At 40.7% G+C, this 27,726-nt stretch overlaps 2 protein-coding genes across 2 annotated transcripts; both read right to left on the reverse strand.

The window, feature by feature from the left end:
- Nucleotides 1-18,688: 18,688 nt before the first annotated feature.
- Nucleotides 18,689-21,168, reverse strand: LOC145434021 (UPF0561 protein C2orf68-like). Its single transcript, XM_080311296.1, has 3 exons — nt 20,989-21,168; nt 20,674-20,758; nt 18,689-19,276 (listed from the first exon to the last, which is right to left on the reverse strand). Exons 1-3 carry the CDS (start codon nt 21,060-21,062, stop codon nt 19,013-19,015), a joined length of 423 nt encoding a protein of 140 aa, XP_080167422.1. The 5' UTR covers nt 21,063-21,168; the 3' UTR covers nt 18,689-19,012.
- Nucleotides 21,169-22,209: 1,041 nt separating this feature from the next.
- Nucleotides 22,210-24,469, reverse strand: LOC145434020 (IQ calmodulin-binding motif-containing protein 1-like). Its single transcript, XM_080311295.1, has one exon. The coding sequence runs from the start codon at nt 24,308-24,310 to the stop codon at nt 22,451-22,453; it is 1,860 nt and encodes a 619-aa protein (XP_080167421.1). The 5' UTR covers nt 24,311-24,469; the 3' UTR covers nt 22,210-22,450.
- Between the last annotated feature and the right edge of the window lie 3,257 nt (nt 24,470-27,726).

A 27,726-nucleotide genomic window follows, 5' to 3' on the forward strand; every position in this document is an offset into this window, starting at 1 on the left:
CCAGAATCTTCCAAACGGTCATATATAGCGTATACTGTCAGCGGGCGCATGCCCTGTCGGGGGTCCAGTGGAATGTAACGTCTGGCGTTGTCTGCGAATTTATCGTTATTCGATGGCGAAATGCTTGAGCACAATCATTTTTATCTATGGTACAGACTAATATTCAACAGAAAACAAGATTGGAATAAGTCGACCGTAATGACGGGCTTGCGTACGTAGATTGAAATTTATAAGTGAATAGCATATTCATATTGAAATGAACCCGAATATTTTCGGCAATATGAATATATTGTATATTGTATTGTATATTGCAGTTCTGTGCCTCCAAGAAGCTCTTTAATTTATAGGTATACGAAAGTGTGAAATTATAAGATACCTTACTTGCATGGTCATTTGAAGACCCTCTCAGAGCATACGCAGCTATGAATCTTATTCGTTATTGACTATCGAACACATATGTACTATGTAGTTTGGAGGAATGGTACGGAACTATGTAGGATGCAGCTCTCTTCTGACTTGAGTATCAGGGAACAGAGACGGTGATTTACGATTGTCGTGCTCGTTATCCCGCTTTTCCAAATTCACTTCAAGTAATTTGGGTCATGCAAGCGATGCAGTCGCATCAGCATGTTAATTCTTTCACATACCGACACCAACAAAGATGACGCGAATGCAGACGATTTTCAAACACATATATTTGGGGGTCATTAGCAGCAATCGTTAAATTGGTTACAACAGCATGATAATGGCCTGATGCCTATTTGAACAATGTAAATATTGAGCACGGCTGTAACAGCCTCGGCTACTTCGACGACCATGTATTATATCTTGTAATGATTAAAAAATATATATGAGCTCGTATTGAAGGGGTGATGCGTACTAACTTCTATTAGTACAAGGAATGCAAAAGATTGATTAACAAAAACGACACTGCAACTGATTATCTTGATGTTTTTTTTGTTTCCTGTTTTCTTTTGCCCTTTTCATTTTACTCTAATTGAAAAGTCGATATATATACTGCAACATACTCAAGACTTGTGTGAAGTAATGAATTTATAATATGGTCCGCTCGAGATTTGTTGCAATGCAGCGTGAACGCATTCCTGTGCAAAATAGTAGCACGACTTTGCCGTTGTTTCATAATGCTTGGAAATACTTGCCCTCGCCCGATCTCTGTTTTAGCAGGGAAAGCGCGAATGAGCTTATCGTTTGGAAAGAGTTTTGGTTGACGTAGCAGAGAAATGCGGAAACCAAAACTGGGAAGGCGAGCACCAATCTTCGTTGATGCGCGTAGAGAGAGTATTAAGAGTGATATGCGAAGCTTTTACTTAGCACCACACGTCATCACACTTGTAGGAGCTTGGTAGGAATTATGACATTGTCAAACGGAAAATTTTCCTTTCCATCGGAAGCGACGTAATCCCATTGTGGCAATATCTATGGAAGAATTACGCATAGGATACAGGTTCTATAAATCTGTTAACAGCTGATTTATTGTAGGCTATAGCTAGGAAGACTCGGTTCGCTGATTGTGCTATGAATAATGACAAGATGAAGAAAAGAAAATTTTTAAATTGATGAAGGTAATTATAGTGACAGTGCAATCGGCTGAAGATTACGAAGGCTATCAGTCAATAAATAGGTGTGTTATATAACCATTGGCAGTATAGGCTACTCGGCTTACTTGCATCCACTTTCGCAATTGAACATCGCCACTACATTTTAGTGATTTAGTGGCGGGGCAATTGATTCTTGATTTCCCACTATTTCGATTATTCCAGAAAAATTTGAACCAAACAAAAGTTTTCTGTGGCATTATGCTAACTGCCAATTGCTAACCACTTCTGACAACGGTACCAAGATTCTGCGCCAACTATGTTGGTGCCATGAACCACCTGAAGTAGGCCTATACTCTAGCCATATACAGTATATTATAAACACAAGCTCGGATCCCTTAAATTTCAAGACTTGTAGGCTACTCTAATCAAAAATATCCAATACCTCGTCCACATTGTTGTACCAATATATGAGAACAAATGACAGAGATCATATTATTAGGGCTGGGCAAAATCGAGTACCTGAGTGATTCGATTCTGAATCACGTAAAATGCTTCGAGTCGAGTCGAGTATTCGAGTATCACCCATTATGACGTCACAACAGAATGTACTATGTCAAAGTTCAAAGATGTACCTTTTATGCCACCGCGAAGAACATAATGCCTGTTACCTAGGCTTACCATACGTCCTCTTTTAAGAGGATTTGTCCTTTTTTTGACTTTTTTGAAAGTGTCCTCGGAGGACGCCCTTTTGTCCTCTTTTTTGAGATTTTGTCCTCTTTTTTGAAAATTTAGGGCAGATTTAGAGCAAACTGCGAGTGATATGCCGCAAATTAGCACAGAAGTGAAGCTCCGGCGGATATTTCTGAGTGAAAAAGGGTGATTTTAGCTCTGAGCGAAAAGATGACCTTTTTTTTTTTTTTAGTCAACCGATCACAAAGTGGGAAAAATTTACCGGTTTTTGAGAATTCTTGTCCGATTTTGCAAGTCTGAAATTTCTGAAAAAGTGTCCTCTTTTTAGATTTCCAAAATATGGTAAGCCTACTGTTACCCGTTTCATTAATGATACTTCGGTATGTTTTCGACCATACCGACTTCATTGCACTTCTTGACAATGTTGTGGAACGATCATGACTTCGGAAATGTGCGAAGGGATTTTGTCCGGCCCGCGGACAGTTTTCCGTCTTATATGATGCGGCCCGCGGCTACAGTCTGCCGAGATTCCCCGCTACTTGCTTACTACGTCAAATTTTAGTGACTGTATGTTATTATATACAATACATGTATGCGCACTGCGCATCGTGCGAGAATGGAGCTTACGCGTAAGTTCGTCGAAACGGGAAGAGCTGCATTATCGGCAGTTACGATGTACTCCACCCTAATATCGTTTGTGGTAATCATGGTGTTTGTCGACTACAATGGTCATTTACACCAGCCCGATATTCCTTATTTTTGATTCCGTAGCCGGGTCGCGGGCCACTTTTCAAATGCCGTAGAAGCCGCGATCCGCATGAATTCAATATCGATATAAAATAGGCCACACAGTTGAACAACGACGCTATCACGTCACCTATTCAGCCCTAATGAATTGATATCTTGGTATATTTGGGGTACTGGGCTTATAGAACGCCTTGAAATCTTAATTAGTGATTGCTGCGTGAGTTGATTGTTCAGAGAGAAGCAGACATGGCGGCGCCTGTATGACAATGCTGTTCTCAAATTCACATTGTCTTCTTCATTATCAGCGAGAAATGGCTTTGAAGTGACATCGCTGTCGTTAAATACATTCAATAAATGAGATTTACACCTTGTATATGTGGATAAATGGGCGAATAATGCATTGATTCAGCAATCCGGCCCGCCAAGTACATAATTTTCCTATATCCGGCCCGCCGGCTGGAGAAGTTGCCCGCCCCTGACGTAGCCGAACCTTCACAAGCTTAATTTCGATCTGCGAGCACTATATCCAGGGTTGCCATACCATCCTTATTTCTAAGATTTGTCCTTATTTTGAAGGGCCACGTCTTAAAAAACTCAACTGTCCTTATTTCTCAGAAATGTCCTTATTTTCGACTTGCGTCCTTATTTTGTCTTATTTTCACCCGCTACAGAACTTGGATCATTTTCATTTCATGTATGTGTTGCAAAATATTCTAAAATTATGCTTTTTGTCGAGATTTTATGACATCGTAAATGAAAGGAACTCTCGTGGCGTGCACTCCACCAAATTTGACTTCCAAGAGGTGAGATACCTGGGTCAGTGAGTGGTGGCACAGCAGTTTCGTCTGTACCAAGCTACCGCAACGGACGTCAGCTAAGCAGTAAACAGCAGTACCAGGTTCCTGCTGTTTGGTCTACAGCAGAATAAGTTCAAGCCGTGGGGAAGGCAGCATTTATTGCGTAGTGAAAAAAGGCGCAGTGAAGTCGACACATTGGTTAAGAAGTAGTAAAGCTATTAATCATTGATAAATTTTTCTAAATTATATTGCACTTGCGCATATAGTTTCAGCTACAAATAAGGCTAAATCTGATTAGTTTGAATGAACAGGCGTAAAAACGTTTTTCGTGACGATTATGAGAGAGAATTCGGTTTCCAACGAAGCTTGAAGGGCTAGTGTTTCGCACATTGCAATATCTGCAAGGCAGCTCCTGCCTAGGGTACCTGTACCTGGGCATTCCATACTGTCAAACACCAGCAATCATCCCTCATCAATAGGGCGGTTTTTTTTTTGACATGTCAAAATTTGTCAAAATTTAGTCAAAATTGTAGCGTTAGGTCAAAATTTGTCAAAATTTTTCATAAAATTAAAAAAATTTTGACGTCTGCATTTTGTTTGTATCGTAGATTTAGCACTGTCGGTGAACTTATAATTTGATATTTTACCGCTTTTAGCCTATTTTATAGGTCTACCGTTGTCAACGGCTAATCGTCTGCTCATTGTGAATCATAAACGGTAAAAAAAACAAATAATAGGTAGACATGGTGTAATGGTCAATGTACCGCAATATCCTAACTGAAGAAAGTCTTCTTTTGCATTACATCATTCTTATATTAAGAAGCGCATGATGAAAAATTGTGATGTAGACCAGTGGTTCTCAACCTTTTTCACCTCGCGGACCGGTAAAATTTCCAAAAATGTCTGGCGGACCGGGGAACTTTCAAAATTGAAATGAAGCCAAAATGTAAAGTATGCAACCGTTTTTTGCAATTATCTGGTGCTAGAGTGTGACATTTAGAGGGTTTTGATTAATTATCTTCATGATGGCATCCACGTGATTTTATGGTAGTGAGTCTGCTGAGTCGAGCTAAAATTGCCTTGTCCAGATAAACGTGCTACCGCCGAGAGTCGTTTACAGTCTTTCGCGCCGAAGGCCGTGGGTTTAACCGACCATGCCAACACGAATAATATTCTTCTCGTTGACAATATCGAGAGAAGAAGCGTTTCGGAATAGAACCAAGCACCTTGTCGTGCTACCTTGCTCATTGCACACTGCCACCAGACGCAGGCTACTCTGGCAACTACGAATACAATGCGTGCCGCAAGACAACACCTTACAGCAGCTGTACCGGCCATGCGCAAACCTGTGCCGAAAAATTACTTCGTCAGCTCACCCCAAAAACGCTGGTCTTGGGCCCACAAAGGGCGATAAGCCAAACTTACGGGGACTTCGCCCCCAGACCCTACAGTTGGGTGGATGTTGTAACATGTACTTGTGAGCACATTCATTCTACTCAGTGTAAGCAGAAAATTAATGCAGCTTAATCGCGCTAATAGCGAAAATTTCCGATCATTCATGACTGAATCGGTATTCTTGCTGCCGAATTTTTGGCACAATCTTCGGAGTCCCATGTTAGCCTGTACTTGTGTTGGTACGTCGCGGCGCGGTAATGGCTGACGCCAAAATGTCTATCTATATAAATCATGCGTATTTCTCGGAAAAAGGCACCTATAAGCATGGCATTTGGTGACACTAAATCGCACAAAGCGCGAAATAAAGTTGAAAAATGTTGAAAAAAGTTGAAAAAAGTTTCAAAAAAATTACACTATGATTTATGCTCATTTGCAAAATAATTTTGGGCCTTTTTCAAGCTCGGCCCCTTTCCAATTGGGCGGTTTGGGGGGCCCAGTTACGGTCCTGTCCGAAATGAAAGAATCGAAAACGAATGATCGCAGAAACTGCGCTGTTTAGCGATGAGTCAGCTCGTATATGTTCTGTACTTGTCGCCTTCAACATTGCTTCTTGAAATTAAGGTATAAAATTGTAATATACCTCGCGGACCGGCAGGAATGTCGTCGCGGACCGGCACCGGTCCGCGGACCGGCGGTTGAGAACCACTGATGTAGACAACATTGTCAGAATGAAGCAACACGGTGTGTTACCAGCACCAGCAGTGTACGCACAACTTGAGTGTTGTCGGTCAACAACTGCTGCTGTTGAACGTCCTTGACAAGGTTCTTAGTAAGGACGTGCACTTTCTACCCAAGAATGTAGGAAAGCATCTCTCGTTGTACTACAAAATATTCTAATTATTTTTACCATAATACATATTGTAACCACTGGTATTCTTCATAGGGCCAGATTTCGTTAAAATATTGTTTTTTTTTCATGTAAAAACATGCCTGTTTCTAAGCCAAAAACGTTTTTTCAGGTCAAACTACTTCGTTAGGACAGTCAGTTCAAACCAGAAATGAAGATAAGTGGTGCAATTTTAACATTATGTGGGAAAACACCTAATTTACATAGGTTAGGTCAAAATTTGGTCAAAATTCAGTTTTTTTAGGTCAAAAAAAGTCAAAATTTTGATTTTATAGGTCAAAATTTTCTTTTTTTAAGGTAAAAAAAAAACCGCCCTACTCATCAACGATTGCACATCGCAATTGTTCAAAGCAATATACCTCGATTCCAACATCGCAAATAAGTTTTCTTCGGCCAGGACCAAGACTACAAGCATTTTTACTGGAGTTTTTGCTCCGTACGCTCAATAATGATTTTGTTTAAACTTGGTGAGGCCTTTTTTATTCTTGGTTGACGCCTCTAACGAGGTGAAGAAGTTTGGTTTAACACCCTATAGGGCGCAATACCAACGTTTTTTTTTTGGGGGGGGGGGGCTGACGAAGTGCTGTTTCGGCCCCGAGTAAAAGTAAACCTAGGTCAGAGCTTTCGTGAGATCCATGAAGCACTTTGTAATAACAAGGAGTTGCTGGAGCAGGTTGTTTCTGGTGAAAAAAGTATCGAATGTGATATGCCACGGCTAGTATAGATACAAGGTATGTACAAAAACGCTTTTTCATGCTGATCTAATTTTTCAACTGTCCTTATTTTTGGGTCCATGTCGATGGCAACCCTGACTATATCTCTTAAATAGACTAAAATGTGTTGATTCACATATGGTAATGATAATAATAATTAAATGCGAAATATAAGCATCTTTTTCTTAGTAGATTAACAGGAATGTTGGATTCGGAGTATGTGAAGAAAATATTAGGAGCCGGTGTGCAGTGCATGTTTAAGGTTTCCAGATTAGGGATCGGTATTGAAAGAAAATATCTGGAGCCGGAGGCATTGTGAACCGACTATACGCAGCCCTGATGGTAACCGTAATCCACAAGGCAATCACTCTTTGTGGCAAAAAATAATCCACAATAGCTAGAGCGGCCATATCGTTTGCGAGTTCACAGGAGGATTTTCTTTAGGTATACATCATCTTTTAGTTCGGCACATACCCAGTACTCACTTCCACAAATTTAAAGGCCGAATCATCTATACCAGGGGTGGGCTTATTACCTGCTTCATGCGCGGGCCGCATATTAAAAAAATCTTTAACATACGAATTTATTCCGTCACAATGAATTGTAGGCTATCGTATGAAGTTTATTATTGTATGGGGATACCAGCTCGAGTACACGCTGGTGATACGGTTCGTCTTCACCTGAGCTGTAAAGTGTTTCAAACAGAGTTGCCAACAGTTGGTGGTCCAAAAGAGCCAAAATTGCTCTCCAAAATGTGTCAAATGGCCCTTCAAGGAGCCAACTAGTTTCGATTTCAACCAATATGCTAATATATTACCCCTAAACAGAGATGGTCAAAGTGGTCAAGAAAGCAGCTCAAGTAGAAGTAGAAGTAGCGACGAAAAAATTTACTCAAGTACGAGTAGAAGTACTTCTTACATAAGCAACCTAAAACTACTTGAAGTATAGGAGTAGAATTGACTGACTTTAAATCTACTCAAGTCAGTAAGTAGTATAGTGAAAACGATCGTAATTCGTTCGCATGAACTGTCAAAAGCTGCAAATTGAGCTATGCGGAAGGTATAGTGAGCTTGATTTATATTGATGCATCCCAGGAGGTGTCAATTTTTGATAGAATAAGCAGTCGTCCACATCATGGGAAGTAAATGAAAGTATTGATATGGAAATGCGATACTAATCCTCTGTTTACTCACTTTTTGCGATTAGTATACGTTAATTAAAAATATGGCAGTTCGTAAATATGCCATATAGTGTATATAGCTTTATTTTCGGAAAATAGAAGGCATTATTACACTTGCTTCTATACTTTAACGTGTATGTTCTCCAGACAAAAGAACTGAAACTATAATTAGAACTCAACGTATAATAATCGTAAATGAAAGAAAAATACAAATACTACTTCTAAAAGTAGCGAAAAACATATTTCATGTCTTTTGTTCAGAAAGTTTCAACGATGGTCTGCGAAAACAGGTCTAACGGTAAAAAAGTCAAAGCCCACTTTTTCAGATTAGAACACGTCATGGCCAGCTAGGTATAATAGGCAGGGCTGTGGAGTCGGAGTCGGAGTCGGGCTTTGGCTTGTTTTCGCTTGATGGGGTCGCAGTCGTGAAAACGGTAGTGGCTGGAGTCGGAGTCGGAGTCGTGGAAAAAATACTGACTGGAGTCGGAGTCGGAGTTGGAGTTGGTGAAAACGACCCTGACTTTGACTCCAACTCCGACTTCAACTTCTTTACCACGAAAACAATTGCTTTCAAAGGTGTCTTCAAATTACTGTAATAGGCCTAACTATAATAGGATTTTTATGTACTATCATCAATCACTGTTATTAGTAACGATACAGGTCAGGGGCGGCCAAACAGTGCCCCCCACCAGGCCAAAGGTGGCCCGCGAGAAGGTATTGTGTGGCCTGTGAGGTAATTCTCGAAATTAGATATAACATCAGGTAAAATTGCAAGGCCAACCAAAATTTGATTAGCCTGATCGCGAAATTTGATTATGACTAAAACATCAGTTTCGACGGATTGGCGTAACCAGGGGCCATAGCCACATTCATCGCAGATCGTCGTCTATGACCATAGTAGAATATTCCTTAGCAGATTTATCTGAATTGAAATTTTTCTTAACACTTCGCATGATTTATTGTCACATTTCTTGTATTTAGTATTGGAACTCCTCCTGGAAATTATAAATACGCGTAATTTACAGAATTGAGTCGAACTATACTCTCAATTAGGAAATAACGTGTCGTCCAACATGCAACTTCGCTTGTGCGCTCTAAGCGAGATCGTCTACGACGAAACATTTGCACAAAATGACTGAGGCATGTTCACCGAAACCGTTGATATTGCTATGTCTAAAACGCCAAATAATTCTGTCTTTTCCAAATGAGCCCATCTGTACAGAGGCGACCCCCAATATATGCAAGTAATATATTTATTGATCGAATTCATTCATTACCTTTGAAAAAATCGTGCTTCGCGGGACCCGGACATGACTGCACAGTGCACATGTGCACACTATACAGTTGCACACGGAGTTTTCATGACATTATTGTAATCAATTTTAAAGCGTAGTCATATAATTCTTGTTTTCAATGTTACCTAACTCGGTTCCTTCCTATCGAGCGACTAAAAAAAAGGTTATCAACATTCAAGTTGTCCGCGCAATGGTTCGTAAATTTCATGTGGCCCTTTGGCCGAAACGGTTGGCCACCCCTGACATAGATAGAAGTGGACATTGTTTGGAAATTACAATTCAGTTATATATTGGAAGAGAGAGGTAATATGCATCTTCGCGATACAGTCTCAAATTGATGCAATTTTCGGAATTATACCATGATATTGTGACAGAGCAAATAGGCCTATATCATCTGTTGTAAAATTGATGTAAATATCACCAAACGCTCCTTCCCACTTGACAAAATAAAAATTATTTGTAGCGTAGCTTAGCTGCTTGGATCGAACAAATGATTAGGAAAGACTGCAAGTCCTGGTCCTTGAATACTTGACTAAAGTAGACTAGACATATGCTATTTGACTACTTCCTAAATTAGTAGTGAGAGTGTGAGAGTGCTTGTAATCAGTGCAGTGTGTAATGAGAAAATAAGTTAGATGCATCTCTGTCTTAGTTGCTGACTCATACATAAGAGCAACACTTAGACTGTTTTATCTACATTTTAATTATATAGGACGGGATATATCATGTCGTGTTTGAATGATTCATACATATTAGGTTATTAGAGAGTCCACGTTATAAAATATGATAAACTATGAAAAAGGAAGGATATATAGAAAGGCAATCTTTCATGCATAGTGAATAATTCGGTCTGTGCCACAATGAAACAATTTTTCATGCAATCGTTAATCATTATGTCTGCATATGTTTAATGGTTATATGATAGTCGTCACTGTGGCATACAATTTTCGAAGTAAATTGGAAATATTGTTGGAGTCGGAATCGGAGTCGGTAGGTTTAAAGACTCAGGAATCGGAGCCGGAGTCGGAGTCGGAGTCGGTAGGTTTAAAGACTCAGGAATCGGAGCCGGAGTCGGAGTCGATACGTTTAAAGACTCAGGAGTCGGAGTCGGATTCGGTCCATTGAAAATGTGTGGAGTCGGAGTTGGAGTAGGCAGTAAAATTTACCGACTCCAAAGCCCTAATAATAGGTAATTGCTAGATTCCGAAACGGTAGTTTCAAACGTTCTGGGGCCATACTTACTGTGATGAGATATTTGATCTAGGTGACATTGCTGTGTGAACGGAACCATGCAACCCGGTGTCTAAATTATATTCAGTGATACTTTCCTTAAAACATATTTGTCACTGTACACGCGAAGCGCAACGAAAATTCTGGGTATTACATGACTTTTATGCAAATTAAATGTTGGTACTACGTGAAAACAGCCCCGAAATTCCTTCGGCGATCTTTCTTATTGAGGGATTAAACTACTTCTATCGGAAAACTGAAAATAGCGAAGGGAAGTATGTAAGTAGTTCACGAAATATTACGAAGTAGAAGTAGCGAAAAAAGATATACTTGAGTAAGTACCAGAAGTAGAGGAAAACTACTTGAGTACTTCGAAAAAGTAGAAGTACTTCGTTACTGACCATCACCTCTATCCCTAAAACACAAAAATGATACGTTTTCAACAGCCTATGTGCACTTTTAGATTAGAGTGGAGTAAAAATAACTTTAAATATTATGTGGGAAAACACCTAATTTGCATATTTGGTCAAAATTTTCCTTTTTTCAGGTAAAAAAATCGCCCTACTGATAACTAAATTCGGGGAATTGGACCGTGATGTAGAGGTCTGGCAGAAAGTGTTCACCTTTTTCTTGTCACCCCCATCAGAACCGGACGCTAAGCAGGGACATGACACAGGTTCATGACCGATATTTTTCCGTTTCTATCTGTTATCTTAATCTTGCCATGTCATCGATATCGTTTGTTGTGACTTATGAGCAGAGGTGGTCAAAGTAGTCAAGAAAGCTACTCAAGTAGAAGTAGAAGTAGCGACGAAAAAATATACTCAAGTATGAGTAGAAGTACTTCTTCCATAAGCAACCTAAAACTACTTCAAGTAGAACCAGAATTGACTGGCTTTAAATCTACTCAAGTAAGTATGTAGTTGTGAAAACGATCCTGATTCGTTCACATGGATTGTCAAAAAGGTATAAATTGAGCAATACGAAAAGTGCCGAGCTTGATTCATATTGATGCATTCCAGGAGGTATCCAATTTTCGACAGAATAGGCTAAGCATTCGTCCACATCATAGGATGAAAATGATGGGATTGATATGGAAATGCGATACTTATCCTGTTTTCTCGAACAGCACGTATTAGAAAATACCATGGTAAGGCCACTAAGGCGCCATCCCCCATATTATAAGGTCCGTAGTTTAGTCGAAGAGCAATACCGAGAAGTCGTATACGGTGTAAACACTTTGTGCGATAAGTAAACTTTAATAAAAAATATGGTGGACCGTAAAAATGTCATATTGTGTAGCTTTATTTCAGGAAATTAAAGGCAACACTACACTTGCTTTCATACTTCAGCATGTATGTTATGATGAGCCATATATACTGTAATGAACTATATTTGATATGGCGAAGGGCGACAATGTGGTGTGAAAGGAACAACGCCAACGATACCTAAATTATATTCACTGATGCTATCGTGAAATTATACTGGCAACCCCGTATTCACTGCGCGCGAAGCGCGACGAAAATTTTGGGCTTTACCCAACTTTCATGAAAATTAAATGTTGATACTCCGTGAAAACAGCCCCGAAATTCCGTAGGCTATCTTCCTGATTAGTGGATTTAGCTACTTCTACTTGACAAACTGAAAATAGCGAAAAGTAAGTAAGTAGATCACAAAATATTACGAAGTATAAGTAGCGAAAATCAGATCTACTTGAGTAAGAACAAGAAGTAGAGGAAAACTACTTGAGTACTTCGAAAAAGTAGCAGTACTTCGTTACTGACCACCTCTGCTTATCAGACACGCTTTTGCAGATCGGACGTCGAGTAGAACCAAGATAAACCCCCAATACCTAGGAAAGGATTCTGGACTAGAACCCACGTCCCATTTGTGTTGCAGGTTGCAGCGGTGCAACTTACCACGCTACTCGCCACTCGCGGCGCTCGAAGTGCTATAGGGTTGCCGCGAACAAATTTTCCCTATCAGAGGGTGCCGCGAGCTCGAAAAGGTTGAGAACCACTGGGCTACTTCATGGAACTTGCGTTCCGTCCTGATCATATGGTAGTTGTTCTTCGAGGACGTGCGTTGTAGTTGAGCGCTTTGGATTCCGGAGATGAGGAAGTCCAATGGAATTGAGGGGCGACGAGCTCGAAGCGGGCCCCAAATTATTTCGTGAAATAACATGAATTATAGAGTATTTTTATTTATTTATCGAACTTTATTAAAAATGTAGTGGAGTGTTGCTAAATGTCTACCGGTATATTATTGGGTAACCTACCCCCAAGAGAAAATACGCACGATTTATAGAAGTTAGCATGTCAGCGTTGGCCATTGCCGCGCCACCACGCGCATATGAAGTTTTAGGCCATGTTACATGCGACTCCGAGAAGTGTGTGCCAGAACGATCGGCAGAGAGAAGACCTTGGCCGAAAAAGACTTGGCGCACTTCTCGGAGTCGCATGTTATTTACCTATGACCTAAACCTTCATATGTCTTGACGCGTGGTGGCGCGACAATGCCGACGCCGAAATGCTAACTTATATAAACCAGAGTTGGATCAATTGTAATTTTTAATTGAGCTGAATGTAATGAATTACATTTTTTCATGTAATTGTAATTGTATTTGTAATTGAAGCATTTCTATTTTGTGTAATTGTAATTGTAATTTGATCAAAATTTTGCTCAATTACAATCTCAATTACATTTTCATGGAAACCTGACAATCACAACATAAAATAATAATTTAATCAATCATTTATTCGTCGCACCAGTGAAAATCCGGTACGAACCAGGATGACGAGTCAGGGGGGCGTGTCTAAAAAAGTTAGAGAACCAGTGGGCTAAACTAAATCTTAATATTTCAAAAATGGATGAACAGTAAATACTATTCTGAAACCTCTGCTGAACCATTTCCTACTAGCGTTGGGACCCCGGGAAATCCCGATCCCGGGATCCCGGGATTTGGAGCAATCCCGATCCCGGGATTAATCCCAATGGAATCCCGGGATTTGTAAACAGCATCTACCAAGGCTTACGTAGCGCCATATCTCTTACTTTGGTGATAAAGCAGTGTCACAAACTCGGCTGATTGTCTAAAACATAGTGGTCTCAAACACGCGGACCGCGAGAACATTTTTTGCAGCCTGCGTCGGCATTTTGAAATTTCAAGTATTCACCAATATTTAACTGGAAGTTTCTTATTTCGGATTTGAGAACTTAAAATTCACTCTAAAGTCACTTCAAAAACCCGAATCGCTATCACGAAATTTTAGCGCGACAGCTTTTACGATGACGTGATGCAATTGTCGTCTCGTATGGTGTCTAACTATCTATAACTCATTACTTCGCCAAATTAGGCCATGCACAAAAATATTATTTAATTGAATATTTAAAAATATGACTTTTTCGTGACAAGCGTGAATATTACAATAGCGAATCATATTTTCACAATGTGTATGGAATGCCAGTCTGCAAGGTCCATCTAATAAGGCTTACACCTGGAAATACATATTGTACCTCTATTTGATGCTGCGTCCCGCCGCGTCATCAGAAACTACGAAATTGTCCCGCGAGCCAGTTTGATCTTGAGACCCATGGTCGAGACGGTGATACTCTTGCTGCTCTTATGCTTTGGGTCAATATTACAAGGAATAAATGTTGTTTGTGTAGCTTGTATGTATATTTTACTACTTTTCTAATCCCGGGAAATCCCGGGATTGAGAAGCGAGAATCCCGGGAAATCCCGATCCCGGGATTTCAAATTTGATCCCGAAGTCCCAACCCTATTTCCTACACCACGGTCAAAGTTTTTTTTAATCTCTGACCAGTACCGAGGCTTGTTGCAACAATAGCAAAAAAAATTCAAGTTTCCAACCAAGGCTTCACCAAACTTGATCACGCATTTGTAGAGATGTTATCCCAATCTTACCTCCAATCTTGGCCAAATTTACCTGGGCCAGAAACTTTTCGCACCCTAATGTTCATCAAATGCAATCTAACAGCTTCCGAGCAAGTGAAAATGTAATTCTTAGTTATCAGGAGGTTCTTTCCTTTTGCATTTATTTTAAATTTACGCACCTTATCGGAGTCATCCTTATCGCTGACGCTTTACCAATTACATTTCATTATCTTGACCCAGCTCTGAGTAGCCTAATCATTTGATTACATTTTATTGACTGTCCTGTAGCCTATTTGCGGTTAGTCGCTCAAACCTTTGGCTCTTAACAGTCGCTTGAAACATTTTTCTGTGCTTGTAGTTTTCATTACTCATGATTAGGAATAGTTCGAATACGTTCGAGTTTTTTTTTATAATTAAAGGGTATTCTACATATCAGGGATGAAACATGGATAGGATAGCTTTAGATTGTTGCTAATTACGTCGCTACGGTTGTCAAAGAACACCTCTTTACTGAATCAATTACCTGTTTAAAAGTAATTGTAATTGTAATTATAATTGTAATTAATCACATGTTCAACAGTAATTGTAACTTGATATTTTTAGCATTGAGTAATTGTAATTTAATGTAATTGAAACATGCAAGGAAGTAATTGTAGTTGAATTAAAGTATTGTAATTGATCCAACTCTGATATAAACCATACGTATTTTTAAAAGGACTGCCCTTACGCTGACCGACAATCCGACATCTTTGATATATATGTAGCCTACATATATGTTTAATTGTCCATGTCCTGTCCATAGGCGCCTATAAATGGCTGGCGCCAAATTTCCCTGTCCTGGCAATCTGAATCCCACAAGACAAATGACACCCTATGGGCGGCCCCGAGATCAACGTATTTTTGGGAGGGGGGCTGACGAAGTGCTGTTGCGGCCCGCTTCTATGTTTAGAACACTATATATTTTCAGTGGCGATTTATCAGTTGCAAATCCAGGGCCCCTTGGAGCCTTGGCAATGATACGGATAATCCGTTGTTGTAGTTTTTGAAGTGGACCAATCGTATTCTTACAGGCAGCAAGCACTTCAGCAAAGAATTACATATTATAACTTTGATTGGAACGAAGAGTAGCCTATATCAACAGAATCCAGATCGGCAGCGACGGAGTGACTAAAACGGCGTAACTGGTGGATGTCTGATCTTAATGGCTACTCCAAGTTGTTTCGACACCTTCCTATCTTTTCATTGTATCGCAGTCTTGTGATGTTTTGAAACGATGGAAATATTAATAGACCTGATTGACTGCTGGCAACATATAAGCCTATCTTCGATAATTGTGGTCTTCTAGCGATTGCCCCTCGCGACGCTGCAAACAGGGAGCTGATGGTCATCATTTCTACTCAAGTAAAACAAATAGTGCGTAAAACAAATAGTAAGTAAAACAAATAGTGAGTAATACCATAAATTTCGTCTGCAGTCATCCAGTGTTTGAGATCTAAAAAAGAGGACATAGCCTACTTTTCAAAAACTTGAGTACTGGAAAATAAAACTAGTGATTTTGAAAAATTTTCGACAAATAGTAGGCTACTGTGTCAATTTAAAAAAGGTAATATTTCCAATCTCTGCTCCCAAAATAGCCTATATCTATCGCTCCGTGTTTTTCGTTGATTGTCTTGCCAACTCTGGCGTTCGCTGCATCGGAGTCCAGTTTATTGTGCTCATGCATTTTAACACTTTTTCGAGAAAAAGAGGACAAATTCCCAAAAAAGAGGATATTTAGGCGTCCTCCGACTCCGAGGAAGCCTCCAATGTTACTAAAAAAGAGGACAAATGGTAGCCCAAAGCAGCCTAGAATACCGAATTTCCAAGTCGCGCCGAAATTACAGCAACCAGTCATCATTTCCACTCAAGTGCAAATAGAAATAATGTCATAATTTATGCTCCAGTACTATAGTACTGAATTTACAAGTAACACTTAAAGTAGATCAATAAGTAGTAAAATACGACATGTCTGAAGAGTAGCCTATAGGCCAGTGGTTCTCAACGGCCGGTCCGCGGACCGGTGCCGGTCCGCGACGACCTTCCTGCCGGTCCGCCAGGTATATTTCAATTTTATACCTTGATTTCAAGATGCGACAAGTACGAGCTGACTCGCTAAACCGCGCAGTTTGCACGATCATTCGTTTTCGATTTATTCATTTCGTGCAGAACCGTAACTACCGCACCCAAACCCCGTATATTTATGGGGGCCCAAAGTGATTTCGTGAATGAACATAAATTATAGAGCATTTCTTTGAAACTTCATCCAATTTTTAAAAATCTCGCGCTTTTCCCGATTTAGTGTCACTAAATGCTTTGATATTGGGTGCCCTTCCCCCAAGAAATACGCATGATTTATGGGAATAGGCATTCCGGCGTCAGTCATTGCCGCGCTGCGACGCACCAACACATGATGAAGTTTAGGCGAACAAAGGACTCCGAAAAGTGCGTCAAAGATTTGGCAGAGAGAACACCTTGGCCGAATAGGACTGCCCTTTGTTGACCGAAAATTTCGATATATATGTGTCATATTGTCCATAGGCACCTAAATGGCTGAAGCAGAAATTCGCTGTCCTGACAATCCGTACCCCACAAGACAAATACCATCTCACAGAGAACAGTTATTTTCCAGTGAAGAAATACTAATTTGGAATGTTGTGCGTATTCTAGTTTAGTGCGCTTGGGCGATAACAGACAGTAGGCTACGTCACGAAACAATGACATACAACGAAGTAATTATTCCAACACGCCCGCCGAATATGTTTAATATTGATGACGTTGCCTAAATTTTCCAAGACAACACCTCACTCAGCTCTACCGGAAAATCTGATAATTCTGGGTGGATAAAAAAATTAGAGCAATATACGCAATCAATAATATTATTGACCGATTCGGTCATGAATTATAAAAAATTTCCGCGCTTCGCGCGATTAAGCTACATATGCTCTCTGTATACACCAGTGGTCCCCAACGTGGGAGATATCGCCCCCCAGGTGGCGATTTGGCGGGGGGCGAAAATGACGTAGGTGGCGATAAGGGGGCGAAAATGGACAAAGGGGCGAAAATAGCGGAGGGGGCGATAGGGGTGCGATGACGCGTTAAAACGGCTATATTGGAGTCAAATCGGAGAACTTTTTTATTTTTTATTTAGTCAACCCACGAAAATTTAGTTGCAAAAGTGTAAAATTCGACATCTAGCCGAAAAGTTGACCTTTTTTTAGTCAACCCGCCGGTGATTACAGTTTTTGAATGGATGTGTTCACGAGTAGGCCTACTGATGAAAAAATCGATCTAACTGTAGGAAGAATAAGACCAACGTTTTTTGGGGGGTTGTCTGACGAAGTGGTTTTGCAGCCCCGGTTTTGTGGATGGCCGGATATAGCTGTGGCCAGGTGATTTCGTGCGGCGCATTGTATCTGTAGTAGCAAGAGTAGCCTACGTCTGGTGTTGTGGGCAATGAGCATTGTGCAAGGTAGCACGAGAAGGTGCTTGGTTCGACTCCGAAACACTTCTTCTCTCGATATTGTCGAAGAGAGAATATAATTCCAGTTGGCGTGGTCGGTTACATCCATGGCCTACGGCGCGAAAGACTGTAAACGACTCTCGGCGGTAGCACGTGTATCTGGGCACGGCAATTTTACTTCGACTCAGCAGACTCATTACCGTAAAATCACATGCATTCCATCATGAACATCATTAATTTCGATCAAACCCCTCAGAATGTCACTCTCCAGCACCATATACTTGCAAAAAAACGGCAGCATATTTAAACTTTTCGGTTGATTTCAATTTTTGATAGTCCACCGGTCCGTCAAGTATCTTTCGGAATTTTACCGGTCCGCGAGGTGAAAAAGGTTGAGAACCACTGCTATAGGCTACTCAAGTGGTTTGGAGGAGTTTGGAAGAGGCGTCAAGCGCATACATTTGTTTGGCAATCGCCGACGACAGTATATAAAATTACAGTGTGCAGTTTCGTGACTAATGCAAACAGTGATTGATAGGCGCGTTTCTGGAAGTCCAAACACTCCAATTCTACTCTCCACAAAATACTGTTTGAATATGAACACCGAATCTGATTTTCACCTCCATTGCGCCCCTTAGCGTTACCATCGTCACTCAGCGGTACAGAACCTGCTATGGCACTTAAGTACCATTACAGCCGGACACAACGATTCTAGAGTTAACCTTAGGAGTCTCGTAAGTCGTAATTACGGCCTGACCTTGAAAGCGGTAACAGCAACTGGATTCAGGCACATTTATTATTTTTGTATTATTGGCACTTTTCAAATTCTTCTTGTACGGCATCTACGTGACACTGAAGATAGAGGTGTGCCAACAAAAAAAAAGCCCTGACGACACAGAAACTGTCCGCCTCCACGGCGGTCACGCAGACGCATTGTAATCCATGAAAAACTCGATTGAAGTACCGTCCTAAACGAACCAATATCGCAAACAGTGCGTAACGTAACTGGCAATTGTCACGTTTACCGAACAGATACAAAACACCCATCACTTGTAGCACGCGAAAAGAATAAGCAAGTAAAATAGCGCAATAGAATCATCAATCATGCATTCCTCTTGGCGATGTCTTCTTGGATTTTCCATTCCAGGGTTCCCACTAACTCCCTCGGGATTTTTGCGGCCGCGGCCAAGTTCTTTGCCAGCCGATTTGGCTTATCGAACTCGTGCACTTCAACTTTATGCACACAGCCGGCGTTATCGGTGTATTCTAACATGTAGAGTAATCTTCCACGACCCATGCCAGGGCTTGAGGTCCAGGTATCGTTGCGAACACGGCTGTCAGCTTCGTCGTTTTTTACGCTGTAGACCTGTGACCGTAAGTCCGTAACAGATTAAATATGCCACACTACTTTGAAGCGGTAATAGTCATGATCATCATAATCAGCAATTATATTATTGCCATCCGATTAAGAAGCACAATATACAGCGCAGTGCGATAAACATGTAGGACGGTGTCGAAAAGAGCATGTATACTCTAATAACATAATAACCACTTTGATCCGACATCTCTGCTGCCTGCATAAGTTTTTAGTACGGTGTTCCTTGCCGTACCCGCATACTCTTATACTAATTAGGATGGCGCAGAGCTGGGGAATCGCAAAATTTGATTTGAGATGGTCACGAGACAGGGTTTGAGCCGCAACTGTAACCGCAGAAAGTCGCTGATTTAGTTATTGAACAATCCGGCGTCAAGTCGCAGCGAAATTCTCCCGACGGCCGACACCCAATTGGTAAGAAATACGTCAAGTAGAGCTTCGGTGGTGCGGTAGGCGTAGCCAAACTTGCTCCCAAGTCAACGGCATGAAACTTGATGTTACAAGCTTTTGCAGGCCGCACCATCACTCGAAATATCAATATTCCGGACAAGCGTTGTGCTTGGGGTGCGCAGACTAGATGACCTCACGGCCGTATCGCAACTCCGTCGTCAAAGCATCTCGATGGTGTAGGCGAAAAAGAATATCATATCTCTCTACGCGGAGGAGGAGAGTTTCGTTTCGCATCCAGTTCCCACTCTTGGAAGATTCGAAATCGTGACCACGACTCTACAGAACTGGGATTCACGGCAAAGACAGCAATAAAACAGGAAATCCCGACTAAAACTCTGGAACTTCAGCAATCGTGTCAACGAATTGACTCTTATCCCAGACTTTACATCGAATTTTACGACTGCGACCCGGAATCCCAACAGGCCAAAACACATCGACTCTTTAGCCCTAGTGTAACTAATGAAATTAGATCTGGCGCTAGCCTTCACGTCGTTTTTTAACCGACCAAGAACTGGGGCAGTGTGTTCTAAATATGGTGTGGTTTCAAATTGGAGTACCGTAGAAAAGTATGAACAAAATTTTGGAAACTGGCTTCAACACCAAAGTCACCACTCATCTGATCAGCAGAAAGTTTTTATAATTTGCAATATGTCACACGAGCCATACCGCCATAAATGGATCTACAGCAATATTTCAGATGAGGTTCTAAGTCGTTCGTGCGCATTGCGCAAGGAGATAGTGGACAAGCCGTCAGTTTTGCTTCGATATCAAAGAAAATGTGTAGGCTATATAATAATGATGGAAACTGTTTGGATATGATGGACCAATATTTTCAAGTCATTCCCCTACTCATATAGCCTTAAGTTTCAAAAATTAATTGTGCAGTATATTGAGCAATGATTGCAATCCTTTAGCGTCAGTTCACTTCAGTACGTTACCCGCCTATCCGGATGTTTGGCAGGATCTTGCTTTCTTGTTCTAGGATTTGTCACCTTGGTTCTCAATTCCTTGTCGTATTCATCCCTTAAAAACAACAGAAATGCAAATCAAATCTTGTGAACAATCGTGCGTACGGCTTTCACTGGACGAATCCTGCATAGGCAGCAAGGCAGAAAAAGTGGTGCTCGCATCCAATTCGAGATATCGGGTATAGAGGAATGGTTTCCACACACTTGAGTTCATCGAGTCTCCAAACTCCATGAGTCCAAGTAATATGGTGACTTGACTTTAGCATAAATACCCAGATTACCTACCTTTTATACTGATTTCTTCTGATGTGGTGAAGGAAGCCATGTTTCATATCAAGTCCAGGATTATTTTTGTCCATACTTCTCTTCGCGAAAACCCCACACTCTACTTGACGTTAGTACCGCAGAACCACAGGGTAGCATTATCTAAATTCCTGTAAAAATAGTTAATTCCGAATGGAAGAATAGTTGAAATATCATAAAAAAGTACTACAATTCATTTAAAATTTGTGCATTGAGCTATGGTACAGACAAGCAAGCGACAACAAAGAATTGTAATTAGATGTATAAACGAGTTCAATATAACTTTGGAGCCAGGGGTGGCCAATCTTTTTGCTATTCAGGGCCTCATGTATCCTGAGGCCGCATTCCAAGGCATAGTCGTAATGGACTAACTGAACATCAAATACCCATGTTAAACTGACCACTGTCCATTTTCGGTGAACGACGGACTACTCTATTTATTCATATTGGCATACACACCAAAATCGCATCATATGAATTATTCCGGGATTCGTTGTGGTCACGTGACCCGCAAAATCTTTTTCAGATTCACTAAAGAATTTTGTCATTAATATTATTAGTTTTACATATTGCTATTCTTTCTTAGCCCATATGATCAGATTCACCTGTGGAGTTGATAGATGGGGTGTTTTTGAAAATTAAGGGCTAGCTTTACATGATGATGGATATTTCAGGGAGCCAATTGTTTTTAGTCACTTTGCTGCATGCTGTTATTTCTTGACCTCCCATCAGGATTGTCGTTGTCGGTATAGTGGAAAGATATTGGAATCGCCCAAACGTACCAGAAACAAATTTATTTCGTGAGGAGCACACGATTTCAAGTTGGTAATTCTACATGGGGGCATCATTGTCCTCTGCTGTTCACATCTGTACTGCGGGGCTCAGATCGCTAAAGGCACTACTATATTAAAATAGAAAAATAAAGATGCATTGAATCATGCGTGGCGCGAAGAAAGTTACAAGATTAATTAAAATCTCTCAAAAATTCAGTAGTCAATTCGTAAATACAATTTGCATCTTGACGGTCGCCAACACATACTAATTGAATTACGAATTTCCTTCTACGGTTGCAGGTTGGCCACCCCTGGTCAAGATGAATTTACCTGTCTGGATTGGTGCTATACAAAAAGCTACCATGTACTGGTGGTAGAACATATCAAAGACTATCCATATATAAATGAAAAATTTCGATATCCTAATATCATAGTCCGGTGGTAATATTTTTTTATACCCAAGTGAAGTTGAATGGACTGCAAGGCAAAATCAAGTTACTCATTCACCAATCACCATAGACTACCAACAGAACTATACCAACACAGATGCCAGTCTCACTGTTTATGTTCATTTTGAAATCAAAAATTTAATTGAGCCAGCAGCAGTTACTCAAATCAGCAACGCATCAGATCAGAAATTTCTTGAAGACTGGTTGCAGTCTACTAAGGATTCACCCAAAAAGATTGTTAAAATTACCAGGTGTTCTCAAGAACTCTTCAATATCGTTTTGCTCCTGGTCATAGACCGGCGCAATTTTAGCATCAAACGGATCTATACTATCCTTGGTATCAAAGGCTAGCTTTTTCCACCATTGCGAAGTAAAATCCTTCATTGCTCTGTAATGTTCCCTTTCAGCGGCGACGGCAACTGCGTTTGATGCCGACGACAGATTGTCAACATCGACCTTGGTAGCCGTTGATAAATCGGGAAGATTAGATAACACCTCTTCCTCAATATGAATTTTCGTGAGCAATGCATCCAGCTTGGGATCCCGGAATTGAATTCTTTCATTGCGATTGGAATGATACAAAAGTAGCCTTTGTTGCGTCAAATCGTGGATAGCCTGGGCCTCGGACAGTGGAACATCTTTTTTACGAGAGATCGTCTTTTTTTGTTCTATTTCGAATTGATAGTCTTCTCTCAGTTCCTTTGGCACCGTCGGGTACTTTAACAACTGGTTAGGCTTTGAAGAACGCGCATTTCTTCGACGCTTCAAAAACTTTCTTATCCCTCTCTGTATAATGATTGCAGCGTTGACTTGTTTTTGAAATAATTTCTCCTTTTCGTAACGTTTCTTCTGCGAGCAGCCTCTCCATATGGTTTGAATTTTGACAGCTGCCTTTTCCTCCTCTTTTTGAATGTGTCTGTTTACACTCCTGGCCGGCACAATCTCGAGCATTTGCAACTGTTTTTCCCGTGCCAATCTCACTTGCCGCTTCCGATGCAATTCAGCCTCGTACCTTTGTTCAAATCCCAATCTCTCTTTCAATGCGGCTTGCAGATTTTCTTGTCTTTTTCTCCGGAAAGAGCTCTGAAGAGACGGAATCACTTTGTGTAACTTTCCTACTCTTGCCCGTGTCTTCCAGCCTTGATAGGCAGCCCATATCACCTTCACGGCGCGTGTTCTTCTGGCGAGTTCAGCCAGTTTCAGATTGCCTGCATCCAAAATTTCCATAAGCGCTTTGAGGTTATAATCAAAGCCATGATCGAGCCATTTTGTCATCAACGCTTTTAGACCCTTGTATCTCATTGTCATTTTACCAGCTAGATCAGGGTAAGCGTCGATCATCATCAGCAGGGTTTTCACAATGAGCCCGACGAGATCATCACTCTGAGAGGAGGTAATCTTGAAGATTAATTCATCCAGCAAATGGTTCGCTGATGTCGAGCGAAGTTTTTCGACGCAGCTAGAATCAACTCTAACACATCTCTGAACGAGCTTCATAACAAGGACTTGTCGTTTTTCCATCTCTGCATTATCTTCAATGAGCAGTCGGATTAAGTTGTCGGATTCTAGCACAGTCCGAGCAAGGTAGCTTTGAGACGTCACAAGATTTACTAGAGAATCCATAATCGATTGAAATTGACCGAGTCGAGATGCAATTGTCTCGGCATGCGTCCCATATCGTATTGATCCAAATTGCTTCCAGTTTTCAAAGTATTGCTCCAAAATAACAAATGCAAGATATAATATCGAGTTTACAGCATCGGGGAGAGTGAGATCTTTCACTTCCTCGTGTTTTTCAAGACTTATCGAATAACAGCACTGACTTAGAATCTCCACAATACTGACTGCCGTGGCAAAGCCATTTTTCACCTTCGAGTGATCGTACTTCAGCACAATTGCACACCATGGAAGTAAGTCGTAATCCAAGATTAACTCTTTGATGTCTTGTAGTTCTTGAGGAGTTTGTTGACTGCGGTGTAAGATATATTTCAATCTTACAAGAAGGGCTGGAATTTCATTGTCGTTTGCTTCCGATACGACACTCGCAAGCTTAATGACTTCTTCATGTTCGGAATTAGCCATTTTCAAGATTGAACCCAACACCTCTTTGGCACAAGGGGTCGGGCTGATATTTTTTTATCGAAAAATTATGCAGGCACAATAAAAATAGCATAAAACTGGCAGCAGTGAGAGAAACCGAGCAGTTTTACCGAACCGACCGCTTGCACTAAAACCAACGCTCAAATTACCACTGTGATGCTAATAGCACATCCGCAGAAATATGATGACCGGGTGAATCATTGTGAATGTACGGGAATAGCATGATTTTTTTCAGTCTATAAAATTTAGAAATACCTATGATATGTGTTGCCAGATTTCAAAATTCTCAAAAAACCGATTGCCAGCTCTGATGTCAGTACTGACCCAGGTATTATGCAAAACAAGCAGAGACGATGAGTGCCTCCTTAATGTTAGATCAACCACAGCCTACAAAAGTGTGTTTTCAGATTTTGTGAGGCTTGCCCGACTATTTTTACTTGGTGCTACACTGATTGACATGGTAGCTGTTAACCAACCTGGACTGTCAACTGCCTTCATATGTGCTGTGACTTCCACAGACGCACCCCACGAGTCTTTGTCACTAGCTTCTTCGAGTTTTTCCCCGTAATTGATTCCTGTGATTAGGAGAATAGGTACGTTTCAGTAAAGGGAAGCCATATTTCCGTGCACTTGTGGCATAACCATTTGTCACCAATACCGTACGTACATACGCATGCTACAAACACCAATTTTCGAACTATACCGTCAGTTTACTATAGGGTGAGGTGTCCGCACGCTTATTTTGAATGGACAATTTTCAGTTAATACCAAATCGGAAGGATTTTCACATGTTTCTTGCAGTAGGTTACAGGTACTGAGATTTTCAGAAGCTAAAGGCTCAATGATACAATTGCACAGCACCAGAGGTCTCACAGAAAAGCCGCTTTGCTGATTTAGAGATTTTACAGGAGCCAGCTACACAAATTATTTCAAATACTTATAAAAAGTCTCGGCTACTAATTGTTCCTGCTAATTTTCATCCCGCAATTGCCATACCCCATTTTGATTTTGACATCAGTACTGATATTATATCGGGAATTTGAAAAATCATTTTCACCCCTCTGCGACCTCATAAGCTGAACCACACCATGCTACAAGTCAAAAACACTATCCCAGCATCACACCAAAAAATATTTCAGCTTTCGGAACACAGTAGGGGACTCAGCAGAAGTAGGGGACTCAGCAGAATCCAATGAAAATGGATCATTTTCCAGGAAAAAAAATGGCCGTACTGATATTATATCGGAAATTTGAAAAATCATTTTCACCCCTCTGCGACCTCATAAGCTGAACCACACCATGCTACAAGTCAAAAACACTATCCCAGCATCACACCAAAAAATATTTCAGCTTTCGGAACACAGTAGGAGACTCAGCAGAATCCAATGAAAATGGATCATTTTCAGGAAAAAAATGGCCGTACTGATATTATATCGGAAATTTGAAAAATCATTTTCACCCCTCTGCGACCTCATAAGCTGAACCACACCATGCTACAAGTCAATAGGACTATCCCAGCATCACACCAAAAAATATTTCAGCTTTCGGAACACAGTAGGGGACTCAGCAGAATCCAATGAAAATGGATCATTTTCCAGGAAAAAATATGGCCGTCCTGATATTATATCGGAAATTTGAAAAATCATTTTCACCCCTCTGTGACCTCATAAGCTGAACTACACCATGCTACAAGTCGAAAAGACTATCTCAGCATCACAACAAAAAATATTTCAGCCTTCGGAACACAGTAGGGGACTCAGCAGAATCCTATGAAAATGGATCATTTTCCAGGAAAAAAATGGCCGTACTGATATTATATCGGAAATTTGAAAAATCATTTTCACCCCTCTGCGACCTCATAAGCTGAACCACACCATGCTACAAGTCAATAGGACTATCCCAGCATCACACCAAAAAATATTTCAGCTTTCGGAACACAGTAGGGGACTCAGCAGAATCCAATGAAAATGGATCATTTTTCAGGAAACAGACGTGCCCGTACTGATATTATATCGGAAATTTGAAAAATCATTTTCACCCCTCTGCGACCTCATAAGCTGAACCACACCATGCTACAAGTCAATAGGACTATCCCAGCATCACACCAAAAAATATTTCAGCTTTCGGAACACAGTAGGGGACTCAGCAGAATCCAATGAAAATGGATCATTTTCCAGGAAAAGAAATGGCCGTACTGATATTATATCGGAAATTTGAAAAATCATTTTCACCCCTCTGCGACCTCATAAGCTGAACCACACCATGCTACAAGTCAATAGGACTATCCCAACATCACAACAAAAAATATTTCAGCCTTCGGAACACAGTAGGGGACTCAGCAGAATCCTATGAAAATGGATCATTTTTCAGGAAAAAAAATTACCGTACTGATATTATATCGGGAATTTGAAAAATCATTTTCACCCCTCTGCGACCTCATAAGCTGAACCACACCATGCTACAAGTCAAAAACACTATCCCAGCATCACACCAAAAAATATTTCAGCTTTCGGAACACAGTAGGAGACTCAGCAGAATCCAATGAAAATGGATCATTTTCAGGAAAAAAATGGCCGTACTGATATTATATCGGAAATTTGAAAAATCATTTTCACCCCTCTGCGACCTCATAAGCTGAACCACACCATGCTACAAGTCAAAAACACTATCCCAGCATCACACCAAAAAATATTTCAGCTTTCGGAACACAGTAGGGGACTCAGCAGAAGTAGGGGACTCAGCAGAATCCAATGAAAATGGATCATTTTCCAGGAAAAAAAATTACCGTACTGATATTATATCGGAAATTTGAAAAATCATTTTCACCCCTCTGCGACCTCATAAGCTGAACCACACCATGCTACAAGTCAATAGGACTATCCCAACATCAAAACAAAAAATATTTCAGCCTTCGGAACACAGTAGGGGACTCAGCAGAATCCTATGAAAATGGATCATTTTTCAGGAAAAAAAATGGCCGTACTGATATTATATCGGGAATTTGAAAAATCATTTTCACCCCTCTGCGACCTCATAAGCTGAACCACACCATGCTACAAGTCAAAAACACTATCCCAGCATCACACCAAAAAATATTTCAGCCTTCGGAACACAGTAGGAGACTCAGCAGAATCCAATGAAAATGGATCATTTTTCAGGAAAAAAATGGCCGTACTGATATTATATCGGAAATTTGAAAAATCATTTACACCCCTCTGCGACCTCATAAGCTGAACCACACCATGCTACAAGTCAATAGGACTATCCCAGCATCACAACAAAAATGTTTAAGCCTTCGGAACACAGTAAATTGGCGATCGATCCAAAATATGAAAGCAGTTTCATTCGGAATCAATATTCGTTCATAGTATAAATACAAAAAATATCATATTACGCGT

This window comes from Botryllus schlosseri, chromosome 2, assembly GCF_051294905.1.
Source record: "Botryllus schlosseri isolate E-star chromosome 2, Bs_hap1, whole genome shotgun sequence".
In the NCBI taxonomy this organism is placed as follows: domain Eukaryota; kingdom Metazoa; phylum Chordata; class Ascidiacea; order Stolidobranchia; family Styelidae; genus Botryllus; species Botryllus schlosseri.

Coding starts and splice junctions, on each gene's coding strand:
- LOC145434021 (XM_080311296.1), bottom strand. CDS start 21,062: ATGGACAAAAATAATCCTGGACTTGATATGAAACATGGCTTCCTTCAC. Junction 20,759..20,988: donor AGAAGAAATCAGTATAAAAG/GTAGGTAATCTG, acceptor GTTGTTTTTAAG/GGATGAATACGACAAGGAAT. Junction 19,277..20,673: donor CCAAACATCCGGATAGGCGG/GTAACGTACTGA, acceptor TTACGGTCACAG/GTCTACAGCGTAAAAAACGA.
- LOC145434020 (XM_080311295.1), bottom strand. CDS start 24,310: ATGGCTAATTCCGAACATGAAGAAGTCATTAAGCTTGCGAGTGTCGTA.